Source organism: Sturnira hondurensis, unplaced genomic scaffold, assembly GCF_014824575.4.
Source record: "Sturnira hondurensis isolate 20B ecotype Veracruz unplaced genomic scaffold, ASM1482457v3 Scaffold0016663, whole genome shotgun sequence".
In the NCBI taxonomy this organism is placed as follows: Eukaryota; Metazoa; Chordata; class Mammalia; order Chiroptera; family Phyllostomidae; genus Sturnira; species Sturnira hondurensis.
In genome coordinates, this window is record NW_028089294.1 from 4,472,607 (window position 1) to 4,495,196 (window position 22,590).

General features: G+C 39.7%; 1 protein-coding gene across 2 annotated transcripts in view; it reads right to left on the reverse strand.

Annotated features, from left to right (window-relative positions):
* The window catches only part of LRPPRC (leucine rich pentatricopeptide repeat containing), a 105,876-nt gene that overhangs the window by 13,663 nt on the left and 69,623 nt on the right, over positions 1–22,590 (reverse strand). For both annotated transcript variants that reach the window (XM_037066498.1, XM_037066499.1), the window contains 6 exons: positions 19,176–19,244; positions 18,266–18,356; positions 13,637–13,779; positions 13,394–13,502; positions 9,048–9,174; positions 3,070–3,158 (listed from right to left, as the gene is read on the reverse strand). In XM_037066498.1, coding sequence (XP_036922393.1) covers positions 3,070–3,158; positions 9,048–9,174; positions 13,394–13,502; positions 13,637–13,779; positions 18,266–18,356; positions 19,176–19,244 — 628 coding nt within the window. The remainder of the gene's footprint in view (positions 1–3,069; positions 3,159–9,047; positions 9,175–13,393; positions 13,503–13,636; positions 13,780–18,265; positions 18,357–19,175; positions 19,245–22,590) is intronic.

Consider the following 22,590-nt stretch of genomic DNA (forward strand, 5'->3'; position numbering starts at 1 on the left):
TTATGGTATTTCTACCCAAATTCATACTTTCGCAGATTTTATTATACTCTAAGACTACATGATTATCAAAATCTCCTGATCTTCCAAGACTGTTTCTTGAAAGCAGCATCTTTCTCTAGTCCACCCCAGACGGACTGCATGGGGGCAGCCGAACTGAACACTCAACTCTCCCACGAACTCAGTTCACACAATTAAGTAATACCTACGAGATATTTGCTCACACTCATTTTTCAAAGGAAATACAGCCCATCAGATTCCCATAGACAGAACCACAGGGCGGGGGGGCGGATTTTTTTTTTTTTTTAAGTATCACACTTACCAGTACCTGATTATGGACAAACTTGGAAATTCCTTCTGATTTACAGACTCACATACCAGGGCGGTGAAACCATTACACCGAGTACAGAGTAACCAAGTGCAACACTTAGAGTAAGAGGAAAAGTTCACGGCTTGACAGTGATTAAAGCTCCGCAACCCAGACAAAAGACTCCCAAGCAGCTTTCCGAGTGCGGAGAGCCTATCTTTTAAACGGGGGAAAAGGTAATAATTAAACAGTCTGCTAAATGTGATAAAGTAAAAGACACAATGAATCCAGTGTTTACTACTAAATAAACAAAGTGCAACTCCAAATCTATAACCAAACCAGTGATTCTCAAATGGGAAAAAGCGGAAACAGGTAGTTTAAAAGGCACATTCAACAAAATTTTATAAATACACACACATAGGAAACAAAAATGTAATATAGAAATAAGTTTGATAAGGTCTTAACTGGTGGTCACATACAATCAACTTCAGAACAGTCTTATTAACCAGGAATATTGTCAGCTGGGAAGGATTTTTCCATCAGTCAATCAAAATAATAACAAAAAATAAGATAATGATGCTGATGGTAGTAACTAGCATTTATTGAGCTTTAACCACATTTGTTCAACATTTACTAAGCGCTGAATACATTAATAGCCAAGAATGACAACTATCCCAAGTACTAATTTACTGGTGAGAAACAGAGGCACAGAGTTTAAATAGTTTGGACGAGATCATATTGCTACACATGAACCCAAGAATCTAACCTCCCACAGCCTGTGTCCATGGGTGCACATGTGTGGGACAGCAGGGGACTGAGAGGAGATCACATGATGTCTGTCCAAAAGGAGCCCAGAGCCTTAGAGCCTGAGTCAGAACCCCAGGTCCTGCCTTCAATACAGTTCATGACCTAAGTGACAACAAAGACAGGTGCCTACCCACACCCCTCCCCAGGATCCGTTTCTTACTCTCACCTGATCTAATGGTCCTGTTGATTATATTGCAAAGGTGACATGTATCAGCTGTTAAAAATTCAATTTTACATTAAACTGGCTTTATTCCCCCTCCCCCCTGCTTTAGATGGGGCTGAGAAAAAGGAACCTGAAAAAGGGAAGGGGATTTTAAAAATTAGAGGCTCAGCCATGGAGCAAAATAGAGACACGGAGACAGTGCCAACACCACCCCATCCTGGCCAGTGGTCATTTTAATGACAGGTTAAGTCTGTGGTGAGGCACAGGAGGCAGCATGTGGGGGTGGAGGGGGCAGTGGGGGACAGGGGCTCAGGGCTCCTGCTCTCAGCCAACCGCCAACTGAGCTGAATAGCTGAGAAGATGTGAAAATTGCATCACGAAGTTGCTTGTAGTTTCCCAGGGCACCTAACGTGTGCGTAAAGGGTAGTAAAGTTAAACAAATTCAGTTCAAATTCAGCTCAAAAATTAACCCCTTGAAACTGAAAAAATGTTTTATTCTTATCTTCTCATCTAAGTTTGTGTGTGTGTGTGTGTGTGTGTGTGTGTGTGTGTAGGGGGGACATATACATATACAGACTAAAATATCAATTTGACAGAAAGCCTTTTTTAAAAAAATGAAAGCATTAAAGATTTTAATAACAAGCCCTCCATCACTCAATTATGACTTAAGGTTGACCAAAAAAGACTCTCTACATAGTCTGGCCCTGCCTGTGGAATGCTGAGGCGAAATTTTGCAAAAGGGAGAAATCATCAAGTCTGTATTAATAAACTAGGAAGAAATCTAAAAACAAGCACATTTCGGTATTACAGGCAACACTAAAGCTGAACAATTAGATAGCAACTTTCTCTGAGGGATGTGAAATTATTTAATAAACATACAAGTGAATAACACCATTATTATAGACTAAGGAATAGACAGGTTAACAGTTAAAGAGCTTTTCCAACCTTCTCAAAAGATCTCCTAAGTGGTTTTGTTCTACTGGAGAAACTACGGTGTTACTGTATCGACTAAAATTCAAATGTAAACCTAAACGTGAAAAGATGCTTACTGAAATTTAAGATCCATCCTTTCCCGCCTTGGGAGCTCATTCGCAAGACTTCCAGATCCAAACCCACTTCTCCGCAAACCCACAAGAGCTTCTACCAAACAATCAGCCCCCTCCCAAGCCTTCCCAAAGTCATCTTCTGGTATTATCTTAAAATTAATTTCAACACTCTAAATTCCAAACTCCAAACAAACACCGTATTTTATTGCTGTTGGTATTATGAACTATTAAAAAAGTATTAGATTAAGTTTTAAAAATCAATATTATAATCATTTGGTGCACAATCCCACACATTTAACACTCAATTTAACTCATTTGCTATCTCACACACAACCAACACAATATGCAAGAAACAACTGCTGGGAATTGTTTCAGATGCTCTAAAGTATGTTAATTTCCAAAGCGAAGTGACTTGTGCTGTGAATTTTAACGCACTTGAAAGCCTGTACTTTCTCTCGTCCTGGAACACAAATTTTGCATGTCTGAAGAGCTGTGATTCATCTTAAGAAAACCCATCTTGTGTTAAATGGAATGGAAACTGGACTAAGTGGTCAAATGACAAGTACATTCATATTCAAGCTGTATTATAAATGCATGTACAGTAATTTACGTCTCTCAGCTACCACAAAAGGCTCTTGATAAGCAGGTAATTTGCTAAATGGACTCCTTTATCCAAGTATTCGAAGGGCGTTACAAGAAAAATCTGCAGAGGCATTAATGTGACGTAAAGGTCAAGCATTGTGACATACCTTTCAAATAATCCCGCCTAACTTGCGTTATGATGAGGAGGCTGTTGGCAGCATCGTTCAGTGTGAAGCCCTTGATGTGGGTCTCGGCGCTAAAAGAAGCAGACGTTTAGAAAGGAATTACTGACATGCTTCTGATACGATAATAAACGGTTGAGCACCAAGGTGAAATTATAAAAACTACTGTTCGTATGTTAAAAATATTGCTGCAAAATATCGACCTGGAGACAGCTTTTGTGTTATCCTGTCAATGGTTATAGAAGGATAATTTTTTTTTGCATTCTGACAGATGACAAAGTTGGAAATGAGCAACAAAAGAAACAAAGTACAAGATTTTTTTTAAACAATCGGTTCAGATTCTTGAATGCTGACATATGAGATGACTAAAATAACTGCATGCCCTGCATTGTTCTGCTGTATCCTAAGCTAGATCCTTTTTCCTCTTTTTTCTATATTCACCATAATTATAAAATGTAAAACTGTTCTTTCAGCAACAAAAATGAACACACTTATTTTCAGCACTGTATATTTGAAGTATAAACTAAAAGCATATTACTAACTAACCCCGAATCATTTGGTTGATTAATTTTCAAATTTCTCTACCTAGATATATGCAGTTTTTAAAGGTGAACATACTGTACAACTAAAACTGTTGCTACCTTAAAATTTAAAATTTCACACAACAATCCTGTCCTGGCTTTTAATTTAAAATGAACCCCCCACCCCCCACCCCGAACTTTTTAAAACTCAAGAGCAAAATACTGATTTACTCATGGCTATAACCTACATGATTAAAAAAGAAAAATAGTCAAGAGATAACTTCCATGTGCCACACTGTCCACACATCTCCTGTGATGAAACGCCAGGGTCTGTAATGCCCCCAGGAAAAACTGGGTGATCTCCAGGGGTCAAGGGAGCAAGAACGACCGCCGCCCTTTGCCTCACCAAGCTCAGTGACCATCTTGCTGCCAACAACCTCGGCTGCCGACAGGGACACCCAAGCCAGGCAGATTTCGAGGACAGCCGGGTCACTGCTAAATCATTCTCGTCAATCCCGAGAAAACCCTCCAAAGACACGGTGGCGTGCCCATCTTCTGCCACTTCCAGCCTGAGGTTCACCCTGCGGTCCCAGGCACAGGGTTTTCTTGCCCCCCACCCCCGACCCCCGGCCGGCCCTCTAATCCCACAGAGCACCCACTGCGTGGTCGGACTTCTTTCCCTCGTGCCATCTGTCAAAGCTCTCGGGTCAACCACCCCTGCATGAGACTATAAACTGCCTGAAATAGAGGATTTACTTTCTCAATCTTCAGCGCGATTAAGGAAACAGGAGATTCTATTAGAATTAAACTCACTTCTTATGGTGATATTACATGTATTATACTGTTATCTACTCGAAAATATTACATAAAATTTATTAAAACCATGAGGTAACAACACTTCTCTTTTACCTGAAATCAAGTGTGAATTATGAACCTTTCAAAGACCTCAAAACACAGAACATTTTCTTTCCCACCTTAAGAAGCTGCCTACTCAATACAAATACAAAAGTGAAATAACAGGAAGACAAAAACTTTATTATTTACTGAACATTTAAGTTTTACATATGCAGAACTGATTGATCACCTCCAAAGTACGTTCCAAACTGGCAAAAGGAAAAAAAAAAACAGCAAGTTACTGGTAGAGAGACCTTTGCATAGGACTTGTTCACACAATTCAGTACAGTGAGTTTTCTTCTGACCCATAATTTTGATCTTTCCTTTTGGAAAACAATCTAGTCCAGGCTGTTGAATCAAACTTCCTGCAGCAATGGGATCATTCTTTATCTGAGCTGTCCAATAGGACAGCCAGCAGCCACATGTGGCTGGCCATATCCGATAGATGAATGAAAATAATTATGTTTAATTTAATTAATTTAAATTTAAACAAGCACACATACCATGGCTACTGGATTGAACAACACAGATTTCTAGACATTTTCTTTCCATTTTCGGAACTGCCAAAATAATGGAAATAACTACAAAGAATACAAGGTATCAATTTTTTAACTTACGATCAAGTGCAAAATTATTCTGTCTTAACCAAAGAAGATAGTATTACAGGGAGTGTTTCACCTTGAAGATTTCAGAGCAATGACTGGTCTGTGGGTGTAAGTTACTTATATAACAAGTACACAAAACATTTGTTGGTGATTATAATTTACCTTACTTTGGATAAGAAAAACTGGCCAATCCAGTGAAAACCATCAGTGCCTGATCTAGCATTATTTTGAAATAGAATGAAGTAAGAAGCTGGCAGGGACGAGAGAAAACGAAGTACTATTCTCAAAAGATAAGGTAACGTTATTGCTGCACGATTCTCAAATTTCCTAAGAATACAGTTTAATGTTATCAGCAATTTTAAACAGTAAGTTATATCCCTTTCTCTTCTTTGAATAAGCAGTTCCACTCCCTTGAAATAATTCACTATACCTAAAGTTTTATTTCAAAACATGAAGAATTGTTGTAATTCTAACTAAAAGTGAAAAAGTTGGTTTCTTTAAAAAGTTTTAAAGGCAGCTCTTATTGTTACTTTTGAGGTTCTATTACAAGGTGGGAAGGTTAAATGACCTTGTTAGTAAAACTGAAGAAATTTTTTTAGAGGTCAGGTGACTCTGCAACACATTAGTGACGGCAAAGGCATTGTAAAAACAAAGACTGAACTTCTTAGTTCATAGAAAAAGCCACTGCTCTTAAGACGGAATGAGTGGCATCACGTAGGTGACCTGAACAACAGACTGCTACTCACTGAGTAACAGCACCAGAATGATACCATAAAATACTGCCCCTTGCTACAGTGGCTTATTTGGTTACACCATGTTATAATAAGGCAACGCATTCTCTACTCTGATCATGGATACAGAGCTGGAAGGGGAAGAGCTAACCTGGTCTCACGTTGGCAATAAGCCGGAAATGAATCCAGAAAAATTACATGATGTTCCTTCAGTAGCACAGTTAGTTAGTTGGAAAACTGGAACTACAACTTCCACTTCTGAATTCCCAGTCCAGAGTTACTTTCAAAAGTGCTCGATGTAGATCTGACCCATACGCAATTCTTCACAGTCAAATACAACATTTTACTGGTTTGAGGGAAAGGATGCACGTCCAACCCCCAGACCAGGTGCCCCTGGGCACTTGATGGCTTTGCATCTAGGATTCTCTTGGGCCCACACAGCTACTGGGAGAAGGCAGCTGCGTAATACTGGAAGAATCAGATAGTTAAGATAACAGTGACCTCCAGAGTACTGTAAGGCTTCCCAAAGATCTAGAGAGGGAGGGAAGGAAAGAAGCTACATCTCACAGGTTGTGGACCTAAGGGGAAATAGAAGGGCTGTGCTTGTAACCATCTTCTAGGTGGGCAGCTTACACACTGGTTCGATCAAGATTCATAGCCAAAACACAGTAAGAAATGATGTTCTTATACTACATACCAGTGCACAGGTATGTAAATGCACATATAACTGAAATAAAACTTTCACAAAATACTTCTAGTACATAAAGTGCTTTGATATTTTCTATTCTATTTAACTAAGAAACTGTCCCACTAGATTGACTCCATGACCCAATAACTGGTTATAACTGCAGTTTGAAAAACTACTCGAGACAGGCCCTCTTCAACGAAAGGTATGCACACTGTGTGAATGTCCTCTGGTGAGGCAAGGAAATGTTTAGACTTCTTCTGAAATCTTATCCTCTAATACGTTTCTATTTTTTGATGTCTTATAATATACTCACATGTGAGACATTATTACAATTCACTATTAATGGCATGTGATCAAAATGTTTGACATGATTCTTCCATCACCTGGGTGTTTTAGTAAAATGCAGATTCCTGATCAGCTGAATCAGAACCTCTGACTGTAGGGAATCCTTTTATGCCACCAGAATGTGGGACTCACCATTCTACAACAAGCCCAGTTAAAATAATAGAATTACAATCTGTGCTTTTGGGAAGTATTCTAGAGGTCTTTGAAACCAACCTCAGAATTAAATATTTATCTATTTACTTATTTTTCAAGAGGGCAAGGGAGGGAGAAAGATGGAGAGAAATATCAGTGTGTGGTTGCCTCTCAAGTGGCCCCTAACTGGGGATCTGGCCCGCAACCCAGGCATGTACCCTGACAGGGAGTTGAACTGGTGGATCCTTTGGTTCACAGGCCAGCGCTCAATCCACTGAGCCACACCAGCCAGGGCAAAAGGTTGTTTGTTTTTAAGTTTTCCTTCTTTGCTTCTATCCCCTCACTTATTCATACCTAATTCTCAAGACAAAATGCCCCTCTCTTTTTCTGGCCTTCCCTTCCCTCCAAATCACTATTGCTTCAGAACACCTTTGGTTATAATTGGTAGTGTTGAAAGAAGAGTTTAGATTAATAATGTCCCGAGAAAGGTAATTTTAGGAAAAAACCCACACCCCCTTGATGACTTCAGTGATTACAGATAACAGGACGCTGCTCACAGTCAAATTCTGAGTCACTGGCTGAGGATGCGGTGAGTATTCTTAAACGTAAAAGTCTTAGTGTGGCTGCCCAGTATCGATATAATGACGTCGATGACGATTCGAGAGCATAGTTCTCCATGGTGTGTGTGAACACAGGTATACCCATACACAGTACTTGTATACATCCAGACACACTGCAAACATGTGTTTATGGGAGTATGTATTTCCACAGACAAGTACAATCATAAACACAGTTTTCAAAATGAACAGAAAAACAGCAGTAAATATGGCCATCTGGTGCCTAATTTTAACACAACCACTAGTATTTACACCAGTTTTCCAACAAACGGCAAGAATGGCAAGCATCCACTTTCTGCTCAAGATCCCAATATTTCAAAAAGGCTGAGACTAAAAATTTGAAGGCTCAAATATGTGTATTAGAAAGTGAAGCAACTGTAGCAAAACGTTAACATTTGGTGAATTAAAAGGGTTTATGGGTGTTAATTTTAAGAATCTTGCAACTTTTCTGTAGATTCTAGATTTTTCAAAATAAAACTTTGGGGAAAAATTTAAAGGCCAAAAATTAGCCAAGAGAGTTTATTTCAGAATCCCCAATATACTAAGAAAAGGGAGACCTTTGCCACTGAAAACAAAGCTATGGGCTCATCAACAGGCCTATGGTCCAGAGCAGGCTTCGATCTACTCCTTTCTAGGGCTCTTTCTGATCACTCCACTTTTCAAGATAACTCCTTGGGGAGTAAGACAACAGAGTTAGTTCATCGGTGGTCCCCAACCTTTTTGGCACCTGCTTTCATGGAAGACAGGGGATGGGGGTGGCAGGCGGCGTGCAGCAGTCAGAGCTCAGGCAAGCTTTGCTTGCAGCCCAGGGGTTGGGGACCCCTGAGTTAACTGACACATCAGGTATGAAATGAAACCTTTACTCTTATTCTGATTAACAAAGTATTTTACTCCAGGGAACTAGCCAGAGAGACAAAACCCCTACCACCACCAATACCAACACCACCAAACTAACTTAATACAACAGAGGCGGGGAGAGGCATTTAAAATGTGTTGAGCATCTATAGTTTCTCGAGTAAATAAAAGGTATTATACCATGTAGGGTCAGTAAAAGCTATGTATTTTATAGATTAAAAAGATCCATAAAATTAGAAATAAAATTTCTGTGGGTAGTTGAGGATAATTAAGCAATGGCTACTACAACACATCATTAGAAAAACCCTTGCCCTGGCTGGTGTAGCTCAGTGGATTGAGCGCAGGCCTGTGAACCAAAGGATCGCGGTTCGATTCCCAGTCAGGGCACATGCCTGGGTTGCAGGCCAGTTTCCAGCAGGGCACTCATGAGAGGCAACCATACATCGATATTTCTCTCCTTCTCTTCTTCCCTTCCCCCCTAAAGATAAATAAATAGAAAATCTTTAAAAAAAAAAAACAACCCTTAATAACAGGTGACATCTGTGTGAGGGTTTAATAAACAGACGCATACTCACCAATCTTTCACTTGCATTGCCTCTATGTAGCCATCCTTCGCCAACAGCAACTGTATAAGTCTGTTGTAAGCTCCACTGTTGAACATGACATCCTGCTTTTGTGCCTTCAAGAAAATATTGTACGCATCTACAAAGAAAATAAAACAAAAAAAATCAGGTGACCTAACTCTGAAATGGAAAAGAGGAAGGAAAAAACCCTAAAACAAAGCTCTACACTCACGTAGTTGTTTCTTCTAAGACTCGCCCACCAGACCCCTCCACAGAGACACGCGCTGCCCCGGCAAGCACGTGCTGCCGCTCTCCCGAGCTTTAAAACGCAGTGAGCTGTGCAAACTGCTTAATCCTTATGGATGGTAGCTAAAAGGGACTTCTTTTAAAGTTTTTTTTCAAATTCACTTTCTAAAGTCAATAAATTATATTCATGCCAATAAAAACAAGAAACAGCTCTTCTGAATTTGTTTGTCAAAAGATACCAGTTTTGAAATAAACGGCAAAATGTGTCTTAAAGTCCAAATAAACCAGAGGTATAATTTAGATTGAGGGGAGCGAAATACTCGTTTTAAAGCTATCAGAAATCTATAAGTGGGTGGTTACAATGGTTAACTTTTCCACACAATAGCATTAAAGTGAATATAGCCTATAATTCTAAAATTAGGAGATCAAATTATTTGGCTACGACAGGACTTATACAAAAACATACAATTTTCAAATATACAGATATCTAACAAGTAAACTAAGCAACATTTGTTTGACTGATTAACAGTTTTATTTCACTCGTTCACAATAACTGTCAGTGAATGAAAAGATGTTACCAAGAGAGAAGTAACTACACTTTTTAGTCGCTTACTTTTATGAAATAAAACTGCCTGGCTATAAACATCCAACTGAAACTTCAGTCCACTCTCGGGCACAAACCAACCACAGTCAAGACTGGGCATAACTGAACTATTGCGTACAACCTTCTACGGACACCAAACTTGATGTACAGACAGACAGACCACACAGCTAGGAATGAACATGGTATTAACGCTCAGAAGAACATTATGTTAGAGGTTTCTGAACAAGCAGGAACCATGCTTGTATTTATAATTAGAAGAGTTTGCATTAGTGTCTTAAAATGAAGTGACATATCAAAAATTATCCTTTCAAGGTACATTCACAGAAAACAAGAAAAGGTACGACATGAATATTTGTATCTTAACTAAAGAGAACAGATAGAATCGGTCATTCAGTACACAACACATATATTTTCCTTTTAAGGGAGCTAAGAAGTTAAAATGTAATACAATTGTTGTCTACTTCTCAATAAACATATATAACAGTTCACTAGTTTGCTGAATAAGTACAATTTGAATGTTTAAGATGAATAAAATAATTTTAAAATCTTACTAGTTGTTTCCTAAACTGTCTTCATACAAATTGGCTGTGCTTGTTATTTTCTAGCAGTTTTTTTAAAAAAAAACACTATCATTGTAATGTATCAAAGTCATGCACCACAGGTTTATTTCTGGTGGGAAAGTCACATCTGTCCCTGTAAGTATACTTAACCATCAGAAACTGACCAAGTGCTAATGTACGCATTCACTTCTCAGAGTACTCAACGCAAGCACTCACTTTTCAAGGTATTCATATTTTCCTAAGCGTTCAAATCCTAGATATATGCAAAAGGGACTAAAAGCTCTGAAAAAATTAACAGGATGAAACTAATTAGGTAAGTGTAAACTGTATATTAAAATTAGAATAGGAATGTAGCTCTACATTTATAATAAATACCACATTGTATTTACTTAGTTAATTGGTTGAATTTTTTTACTTAAATAAAATAGTAATTTTTTTAGAAAAGGCAATACAGGAAAAGGAGTTATGGAATCTTTGACCAGAAACTACACATTAACCTATGCTCATCTCAGTCAAAACAAAACACCATTAGAACATCTAAAAAGCACTGACAATGACAATCAATTCTATATTTAGGGTTAACCATTGCATGGTCACTCGAGAAGGTATGGGTTGAATATGCAACAATGAAAATTGATTAAGAATAAAGCTTCTCTGTATGACTGACAAAACACAGGAGCCTATAGATTCTTCTTTTTTAAATTTTATTTATTTATCTTTAGAGGGGAAGGGAAGGAGAGAGGGAGAGAAACATCAATGTGTGGTTGTTTCTCATGCAACCCCTGCCGGGAACTGGCCTGCAACCCAGGCATGTGCCCTGACTGGGAATCCAACCTCGATCCTTTGCTTTACAGGCCTGCGCTCAATCCACTGAGTTACACCAGCCAGGGCCTTATAGCTGATTCTTATTTCATGTGTTTTCCGTTGGTGTCACAAAACTTCTAGGTAAGAAATTAAGAGGTTTGATAATCTTCTAAACTGATTTCTTTCCACTGACCAGAGCTCAAAACTGTCAATACTAAAGTGGGGGAAAAAAAACCCCAACAGATGTGGCATAGTAGTTAAACTATGGGAAAGCATACTTGAAAATCCACATAAAAACTGAGGGGCCTAAAAAAAGATTAAAAATTAAAAAATAACTTTTCTCCATTCTCCAGCCAGGAGAAAAATCAACAAAAATATAGGAAACAGTAATGGTATCTGATTTTGGGAGAGTATGACAAAGTCCAAATGAAAATAGCTAGAATGCAATCAGCAAGCTTAGGCATCAGAGGGTTCAAGACGAGTACTTTTAAAGCTCTCATACCAGAAGTAGGCATGCCTTCGGGAATGTTTTCTGCTACAGAAAGGAAGACAATCCAGAAAAAAGCTCATGGTCTGCCTCCAACCTTAAGATACAGCAGTCCCTCCTTTATCTAAGGTTTCTTGGTTCATTGCAAACCAAAACTATTAAATGGAAGATTCCAGAAATGAAGACAATCTGTAAGTGAGAAATCGCACAGTGTTCTGGGTTGCACGCCGAAACCTCACACCATTCTGCTCAGGACGAGACTCCTCCCTTGGCCCAGCGCGTCCACGCTGCCTGTGCAGCCGGCCCCTCAGTCACCTGGTGTAGTCGTCAGATCAGCTCTTTCGTTTCTGCCACGCTTATGTTCAGGTGCCCCTTATTTTACTAATAATATCACATTCACACAACTTTTGTTACAGTGTATTGTTCTATTTTATTACTAGTTATTGCTATTAATCTCTCACTGTGCCTAATTTACAGATTACACGTTATCATCGGTATGTGTCCGTAGGAAACACAAATAGGTGCTACTGCGGTTTCAGTCAACCACTGGAGGTCTGAGAAGGCATCCCCACGGGTCAGGTCGTTTCGTCACTTTACTGTGTTGTAACATTCATTACTCTGCAGGTTCACTACTTCAATACACATTGTGCTCAGGGCGCTTAATGCCCTAGTCATTTTCTTCTTTCAAATAAAAGCAAAATATATAATACATTTATTTGTCAAAAAACGTTCATGATAATGCTATTTTCAAAGTTTAATTTTTTAAAATTCTCACCCGTGGACATGGTTATTGATTTTAGAGAGAGGGAAGGGCGGAGGCGGGAAGAAACACTGGTCAGGGGCCTCTTGTCCCAACTGAGGCCAAACCCACAACATAAGCATGGGCCCTGACCAAGGATCACACCTGCGACCTACGGGGTGACACTCTAACCAACCGAGCTACACCAGCCAGCGCTCAAAGTGTAATTTCTGAAAAAAGTGTACACCTCTTTTAGTTTTCATTATGAAAAAGTTCAAATGTACAGAAAAATCAGAGTAGTGTAATGAATCCCCCATACGCCTGTCAGTTATCTTTACTATTATTAACATTCTGCCAGATTTGCTTGATCTGTGTTCTTTATTGCTTGAATATTTTAAAATAATTTCTAGAAATCTAGATTTATCTCTCAGTATTTCATGATAGATTCCCCAACTGAAGGACATTTTTTTCTATAAATCATACTATCATTATAATATCTAATAAAAGCGAGAGCAGCCCTGGGTGGTATAGCTCAGTGGATTGAGAGCCAGACTGCGAAGCAAAGGGTCACCAGTTTGATTCCCAGTCAGGGCACATGCCCGGGCTGCGGGTCAGGTCCCCGGCAGGTGGCGTGAGAGGCAACCACACACTGATGTTTCTTCTCTCCCTCTCTTTCTCCCTCCTTTCCCCTCTCTCAAGAAATAAATCTTTTTTTAAAAAATAAGAGCAATTCCTTAATATTACCTACCATTCAATCAATATTTAAATTTTCCCAATATCCCTAAAATGTCTTTGTTACTTTAAAAAATAAAATAGAATCTGCACAATTTAAGTTTCACCTGTGTTAGAACACTGCTGATCTGTTGGGCTGAGATGCCACGCTGCCGTTAGGAGCAAGAGCCCAGTGTGCGCGCTCACCTTTGCTTCTCTTCTGTTGGCAGGCACTCAGCAGATCTTTCTGGAAAGTAGTTTCTCCAACTGAGGGTGCTGAGGAGTTCAGGGAGTGCTCTTCATCCTCATACCACAACTTAAAAACAAAATTATTCGGTTACAAAAAGGCGGTAAATACGATGATCTTCTCAGTATCAAACTGGGCTAATCCCCGACCTAAAATCACACTGACAACGAACTCTCTTCCGCTTACAGTTACACACAAATTACCTCGGGTATGTCGAACGGAACCTCCTGATTATTGTTCCTAAGGATTTCTGCTAATAACCTCAATGTCTTCCCACGAGGAATGATATTTTCTTCTTGCATTTTATTCCAAACAGCATCAGCTCTTTGCCAGTCACCATTTGTTTCTATAAAATTTGATGAAAAGGAAATTAATGAACATGCTAAGTAGAAGTCATGAAAATACTTGGGACTTTTTCTTCTCCAGTGTGGAAGGAAGCATCATGTCACATACTGCCTCCAGGCAAAGGAACAGGGTGATTGGGGACCACAGGTAACATGGCTTCTTCTCCGCACACCTTTTGAATTTTATTTTATTTATTTACCTTTTAAAAAAGATTTTATTTATTTTTATTTTTAAACAGAGGGGAAGGGAGGGAGAAAGACAGACAGAAACATCAATGAGTGGTTGCCTCTCATGTGGCCCCCACTGGGGACCTGGCCCGCAACCCAGGCACGCGCCCCGACCAGGAACCAAACCGGCGACCCTCTGGCTCACAGCCCGCACTCAATCCACTGAGCCACACCAGCCAGGGCACCTTTTGAATTTGAAGCCACAGAAATCCCTTACCTATTAAAAAACAAAACAAACTCCTCCCCGCCCACACTCTGTTAAGCGCCTTAGAAATCACGTTGATAAAAAGTTTGTCTTTTTAAAGTAACTGAGAAACTGCGCGCTGCTGAAATCACACTCAGAGACAGGCGTCTCTGGGAAGATAATGGCTGCACATGTGAGGTGCGGCACACGCTGATGGTCTAAGGGTTTGAAAGTGTGCGGCTGGGTGGTTTTCTTTAAAAGCGACTCATCAACAAGCTTTTTCAGAGTTGAGTAGGAAGTATTACAAGGACAGGAAATTTACTGGAAGGAAGTAGGCAGATTCCTTCATGTGAAGACATCTAGTTCCTTCTACATGGTAAGCTAGTCTTCACGAATAACACAAATTTAAAAAGACTCTAACCTATATAATTTTATTAACCAATGTCACCCCAATAAATCCAGTTAAATCTACTAAAACCAAAAGAACTTTACTTGTAAACATCTAATGGGTTTTCGAGAGAATAGATCAAATCATTCACCAAACTTCTGCTTGTGAAAACCTACAGCAGAATGTGAAAAACGTCGTGAGACACACTAAGCTCTACATGACGACTAAACATAAAGAGATTCCGCTTTGGACTCTCACTCTGGAACCACAAGGGGTAGAGGGACAGGATGGCCTCACGGCAGACAGTGTCCGGGAGGCTACCAGGGTCTGGGGACAGGGGGAAACACGGGACCGGGGAGTTGTCCCCCCCATGCCCTATATACCTGGAGGCCTGGTCTGCCAAGGGTTTGGGGCAATGGGGTAGAATGGCAGCCACAGGGCCAGGGGAGGAGGTAAAACCAAGCCGCCAGGTTGGAGCAGGGCGTGGAGTTGAGGGCAGGTGTTTCGCAGAAAGTCCTCGGGTCCCCATTCAAATCTATATCCTGTCCAGCCGCCAGCCTGTTTCCTCATCTGTAAACCTGGACACTGCTGCTCCCAGGGTTCAGCAGGACCCCTGTGTCCCTTGTTCCCTGGACCTGAACACAAGAAGATGTCCCGTGGCCTAGGATAGGTGCGCCCTCTGGGACAATGGGAACAGAGCTGGGGGAGGACCTAGGAAAACTTTGAGGAGTTGGGGGTCCCACCAGCATGGAAGGGGAGGCCGTGTGGCCAGGATGAGGGCTCCTCTGCGTGGCCCTCTGGACGTCACCTGCTACATGAGGTCCCTCCTGTGCTGAGGTGACCCATGTGCACAGCAGGTGCTCAATCAATACTTGTGGATTAACAGAAAGAAAAAAATTTAAAAATACTGTTTTAAATGTGATTTTTTAATTTGTAAATATGAAGATGGACTATGTCAACTGTGCATAGTCAGCTTGAGGGAATGGGGTTTGTTTCAAGGTACAAATGTTCCATAAAACAATTTGTTTCTCAAATAGACCCCAAACACCTAGTGAAACAAATGAAATATTCCTTGATTATTACCCCACCCCCAAAAATGTAGAGCCCAAAATACCAAGTTTTCAAGTATAACAGGACTACACTTCATACACCACTCCGTACCATATGGTCCCTTTCAAATACACTGAGTCCACGGTGCCTTACAAATCATTTCACAGACTGAACTAGTTAGTGGTCCAGGTTGAGGACAAAATGGAGAGAAGCGGCCACAGAAGGAGATAACTTGCTTTTTCCTCCAGAGAGAGAAGAATTAGGGCTATCACACCCCATTATCTATTTACAGCACTTTCGAAGGCAGGAAGTACCCAAATCAAGCCAAAAGGCACATTTCTCTACAGGCTCCCTGGCCTCTGGCCCCACGCGAGGTCACAGGGCTCCTCAGACTCTTGGCTGGAATGCGGAGTAAGAAGCTGCAGGAAGACGTCCAGTAGAACAGATAGTGGGGAGTAAGGCGGAGAAAATGGAAGCAAACATCCGAGACTGCTTATCTTTAAAAGAAATTCTAAGATCAACTTTAAAAGTTGTTTGTTTTCTTCCTAAGAATCAACAGCAAAAGGCCATGTGCACAAGAAAAAGAATCTTGTGAGGCGGGCCGCCTCTGCCTCTCCCCCGGCCCTGGGCCAGCACTGCGCCTTCAACATTCCCACCCTTGCTGCTTCCTCCCATGCTCTTGGTCTGGGGGACAGGCCGACCTCTTCCCGCAGGACGCACTGCCCTGTGTCTGCAGTGCCCACCTCATCGGCTAGCACAGTAACAGCTTCGGAGACAATGTTCTTCTGAATGAAAGTTTATACAGTTTTCTGCGGGGAATACTGTAACTGCTGAGACTCATCTGGATAGGTTCAGTATTTTTCTGAAGTGTGCATAAAACTAGAATTTAAGCATGGAATAGTTCTTCGAAAGGGAGAAAATGTGGGGGAAAGAGGGACAATTAGTATTCATTACAGGCTGTAATATACAAATTAAGGGTTATATGACTAAAATGTAACTTTTTAAATTCTATGTACTCAATAACAACCTCACTATCGTGAGCCACGATTTGATCATCAAGCCAAAATGTTAGGACTGACAATACAAGGTGAAGTAAGAACTGTTAGAATGCCCATAAAGTGGGTACCTCAAAGCAACCAACATTGAAATGTAAATTTTACAGCAAGTCTTCTTTCACTTATACCATCAAGGCGTAAGATAAAAGCTCCCGATGACAAGAAATACAAGTTCAAAAAGACAAATGAACCGACTTATTCATGCTGTCTACGTTTGGTGAAGGCAAGTGTCCCATTAGAAAAAGAGAACAGCCCTGGCTGGGATAGCTCAGTGGATTGAGCGCAGGCCTGCGAACCACACAATCGCGGTTCGATTCCTAGTCAGGGCACATGCCTGGGTTGCAGGCCAGTTCTCAGCAGGGGACTCACAAGAGGCAACCATAGATTGTTATTTCTCTCCTTCTCTCCTTCCCTTTCCCTCTAAGAAGAAATAAAATCTTTAAAAAAAAAAGAAAAAGAACAGGAAGTCTGGACCAACTGTCTCGGAAGGAAAGAGAGAAAACTCAGTGGACTATGCAAGTGTCGTTCCCTCTACCCAACACGCCAAAGAGACTGCCGGGTTCCCGGACGTGAGGAGCATCAGAGCACTGCTGGGTGACAGACACCGAAGTTCCAGACACGGCAATCACCCTCAACCTTTAACAAATACAAATGCAGCCCCCAAAACAATTCAGAGTTTTAACAAAGATTAAGGTACAAAGATAACTAATGCGATGTTAATTTATAATATGAAAAGTTGAAATCTATTCACATGTCTAGCCATAGGATATTGATTACATTCTAGTTCAATATAGTCATTTATAGGTAATAAACGTAGGAAAATGTCTGTAATACAGATGGAGTCAAAATCTGTACTATACTATCACGTTTTAAAAAGAAGCTGCTAAGCAATGAGTCTGTATACCAACATGCACTTTTCTGGAAAAAGATCCATACTCAGAAACACTGTCAATGGTCACCCAGGTACAGAAATGAGTGATGCATCAAGACAGACAATTTTCGACTGGTGTGTCGCAAGAGTTTTTAAAACATTCAACACCTGACTGATTTAGTTGGGGTCCATGACCTCTTTTCCCTTAGACTGTCAAGTAAAACAATGACAACAGCCAACACAACAACAGCCAAATGGTGTGAATGAATCAATTAATTATACCAAATGTTTTTGTTGGATTGGCAAAAAGATATATTTTTTGGTGTGCTGCAGAATTTTAGTAATTAGTGTATGTGTGCCACGAGATGGAAAGGGTTGAAAATAGCTGATTTTCAACCCTAGAGATTACATATAAAGAAGAAAAAGGATATCTATCCTCAAAAGTCCTATTAAATCATGCAATTCTGATAAAGATTTTTCTCATCTTCTCATTACTGTGGCAAGAATATTGGAAATTATAAGGTCTAGCGATACAATATAACATTTTGTGATAAAGTTCAATCTGACCCCTACTTGATCCTGTTCTGAATATTCCTCATTTGACAATCCCTGGAGCTTCCACAAAGCCTGAGGTTCCCTTCCTGCCCACTGCCTTGAACGGGATATAGAAATGTATCAGAATGGAAACGTGAGGAAGAGTCAGATTACTTACTATACAGTTTCAGCAGATTGTAGTATAGCTGGTCTCTGTCACATTCAAACAGCTTCTGTGTCAGCTCCACTAGTTTTTCTAGAGTTTCAACCTTAAGAATAAGAATGACAGATGGATCTAGTCTGTACAAAAGATACATTTTACAGTTGACAAATTTCAGCTGAATATTCCTTGAAATCAGCTTTATCCAAAAGGAAAATTAACTTTACTTCAAAAGTTAAAGGGCTGAGTAAAATGATATGAATGTATTTGATGCCACTAAACTGTTCACCTTAAAATGATTAAAATGAGAATTTTATATGACATGTATTTTATCACTATTTAAAATTTAAAAAAAATTAAGATAAAGGATTCGAGGACTCCTTTGGGTCAAGAACACAACATGTCCAATCATCTAGTTGAGAGAACCTCCACCAGGTGTATTCTGGAGAATTCAAAGATAGTTGGGGTGGAGGACTCAGTGAGTATAACCTGTACTTATTTATGCGTAAGAATACTCTTCCACCCAAATGCTACACTACTGTCCCGGTGGCCTTTACTTGGCAGGATGTAAACAGGTATCTGATCTGCAGGAGAGGTGAAAGAGGTAAAGGAGAATTTCCACTGAGACTCCTCTGGTCACTAAGGACTGAAGCAGACTTTAACTGACAAGGAAAAATAAGGTTAGCCTGCTCAAAACAAGTCAGAGAAAGCGAGCTAAAATCTTCAGGGCCCATCTCAGAACTTTTCAGAACTACTACACCACAGGAACAAGAATTAAGCTATAGCTTATTTGGAAAACAGCTAAGACAGCACTACTTCTATTAATAACGCACTATCTCCTCAAATCCCCAAAGGCTTATGTGACATGGAGGACGCTTGCTTTCTACTCACGGTTTTAGGTGCTTCAGACCACAAGTTAAACACAAACCTGGTTACTTGAAATGCATCTTTCACAAAACCACTGGAGCCTTGTAGGCCGAGCTCTAATGCCTGGAGTCTGTAAAATAAAATATTGCACAGCACACAAGGTAAAGCTTTAGTTAAATGTTGATTTTCCCTCAAAGACTAATAGTTTTCCTTTAATAGATTTGCTGCCTCCTATTAGGACATATATTATTAAAGAAACCTCTAACTGAACCCACAGTTATCAAGGACATTTAGGATCAGAAGAGAGCGTAATCCAAGACCTACAGTTAACCGGTGTCTAAGAGATTCAGGTGATTTCAAATGCTGCTTTGCAGATCAATTTTCATTCCGTAAATCTTTAGTTGAAATAGAAACCTTGAAATAATGAACTAAATAAACTCCAAATATGTCAAATTAAACATATCCCGCCTCATGCCCTACCTCCCCTCCTCAGAGATGCCAATAGAGTCAGGAAACACAAATTGTTAATGCTATACAGACTTATTAACAATTGTCACAACAATAAACCAATGGCTTTTAAAAACTGCTCTGTAAAATTTTAGTTATAAGTCCTCTCACTACTGCAAATGCTTGCCTAGTATCTTAAACTAAAAGTCTAAAGAGTTAAATACTTAGATCAAAACAATGAACAGTAAAATGATAACGCACAACTATCAACAACTGAACCTAAAACATAAAAACAAAAACAAACTAAGCAAACAACTAGAATGGGAACAGAATCACAGGAATGGAGATCAGATGGAGGGTTATCAGAGAAGATCGGAAGATCAGAGAAGGAGCAGGGTGGAGGGCGATTGGGGGAAAAGGTAGAGGGAATAAGAAGCATAATTGGTAGGTACAAAATAGACAAGGGGAAGTTGGTCCAAGGGTTGTGGGTTATTGTTAAGCTTATTATCAAAATAGACCGGGGGGAGGTTAAAAACGGTACAGGAAATGGAGAAGCCAAAGAACTTATATGTATGACCCATGGACACGAACTAAAGGCGGGGGGGGGTGCTGAATGGAGACAGGGTGCAGGGTGAGGGGAATATAAGGAAGGAAAAAAATGAGACAACTGTTAATAGCATAATCAATAAAATACACTTTTAAAAAAGAGCTCAGTACTTAAATCAAGCTAAGTACTTAAAATTAGTTCAGAGCCTTGATTCTTTCAGTAACTGAAACATATATCCTCAATCAGAAATTATTGAGGTTTAGTCCATAACTCTGGTTTCAAAGCAATTATTTTACAATTTTGGATACTGGGATAAAAGACAAAGCATTTCACATATAATTCCATGGATTTGCCACTCCAACTATAGTATTTTCATCATCCGTAAGAGGGCTTCACCATTAAACACTACATTCCAATCACAGCATTATGGTAAGAAAACTACACACTCATTGGCCCTGGCTGCTCTAGTCTAGAGAAGGTACCTTTGCTTGCTTTCCCTGTTCTGCTTTGTTGCCTAAGCCAAGGGTGCCCCCCAATCTGATTTCTGATAAGTCCTCATTTTTTTTATTTCTTAGAATAATATTGTACAATGTTAAATTAACATAGTAGAAGCTAGCATCTCGGAGCTTTGGCAGAATGACAGAGAAATTGGTACAGCAGTGTTGTACAAATGTGCTCATTCTAACAGTGCAAGTATCCACATTTTGGGATACAAGAAATGAATGTTGAATAAATTAATTTTTGAAATATACTTTCAATTATCGTTAATATTCACATTTTTACAAATCCTTTACATGCAAGGATTTTCTCACATTATCTGTTTTGTTTCAGATGCACTACACTGAAAATGACACCAACATTAACTTCATACAAAAAGTCCTTGAAAAAATACTAGATAATCCTCTTTCAAACACCGCATAATGCAAGGGTTACATTAACTTACAACTTTCAATATTATTGCTGATCCAAATGCCAACAATCTAAATGGCACAACTTTATGTCAAACTCTTCCTCTTTGTGGCTGATTAATCCCTCTGCCCCTGGCAGGACAGCTGACTTATATGGCAGATAGTCCTATGTTTCATTTTGAAATTGAGAACTGCTTTAGCATAAATCTCAATCATCAAAAGAACATCTAGGTCAGATTAACTAAATCTCCTAGGCTTCTGTCATGGTCTACATTGCTGGCTTTTCTCTTAACGTCTTATTGAATTTTAAACACTGCAAGTTGAAAGCAGAAATAGAAAAAATAATAAAAACACAAAGAACAGAATTCTAATTGGGATGTTGACTATAACTTATCAAAAACCAGTTAAATCTTAATTGAAACAATGGGCTCACTTCTAGTTTTTTGTTTTTGCTGTATACAATCTACTTAATGAACAGTGAGAATAAAATAATCATTATAATAAAAAATGGCGTGGCTGTTTCCACCTGGGTTACTGTGCTTCAAAACACTTTATGAAGTTCTGATTTAGTACTAGGTTCACTTGTATAAGATCAGAAAGCAATCCAAAATCAAAAATAATTTCATTACTTTAATTTCATTTTGTTACTGATATAAATTGGTTGTTATAATAGGCTTTTATGTATACTAACAAAACCAGATAAATTATCTTAAAAGTAAAAACATTCTTTTACTTCAAACTCTATCTCAAGAAAAGCAATCTTGAATTTGACTGAGACAGAATTTTCTACCTAATTCTTCTTGCCATTACTGCTAGAAATGGAAAGTGAACATCTACCCCTGACCTCCCATTGCTGAGCCACAGTATAAGGAGGAAAGCCCAGTGTGTGGGGGGGACCAGACAAAGAAAAACAAGAACCCAACTATTTATCCCCACAGCCAGGATAGCAAGGAAGGGAAAAGGGTATCGTGGAACTTATTAAACCTTTCCGTGTTTGCCCTTTTATCCAAAATCTTCAGAGATAAACTTACAGACCATGTCTGGTGAGGAGGAAATATGCAGTGTTGAGCAAGTCAAACCAACAGTCCAACTACTATAAACCAACCACGACTCACTTAACCAGGAGTTAAAGGAGACGCCAAGTAAACAGACTCATGGCAGGGGGCGCAGGAACTGGCATGAGAACTGACATCTTAAAATTTGGGAGGTCAGGAAGAAAAAAACTAGCTCTAAAATCTCTTCTACGAATGTAAGATCCATCCTGACTTATCAGGGAAGGCGAATTAAGGTAAAACCCCAAATATGATCTAGTCAAGAACAAAAAGCATGAGTAACAAAGACTGGGAGATTGTTATTATCCAAACTTTTGATCCAAAACACAAAACCGTAAGAAGAAAGTTTCGCCTCATGAGAAGACAGCAAATGTACTCTCGCTGCAGTGTGACGGAGGCAAGGACAGCAGCAGCCAGGGGGAGAGGAAGAAAGCCAGGGAGGAGCCCGCGGGGACAAAGGTAAGTTGTTCTAGGGGTTTGGAGACTGAGGGTCTAGCGACAATGGAGTCATATTGCAATATA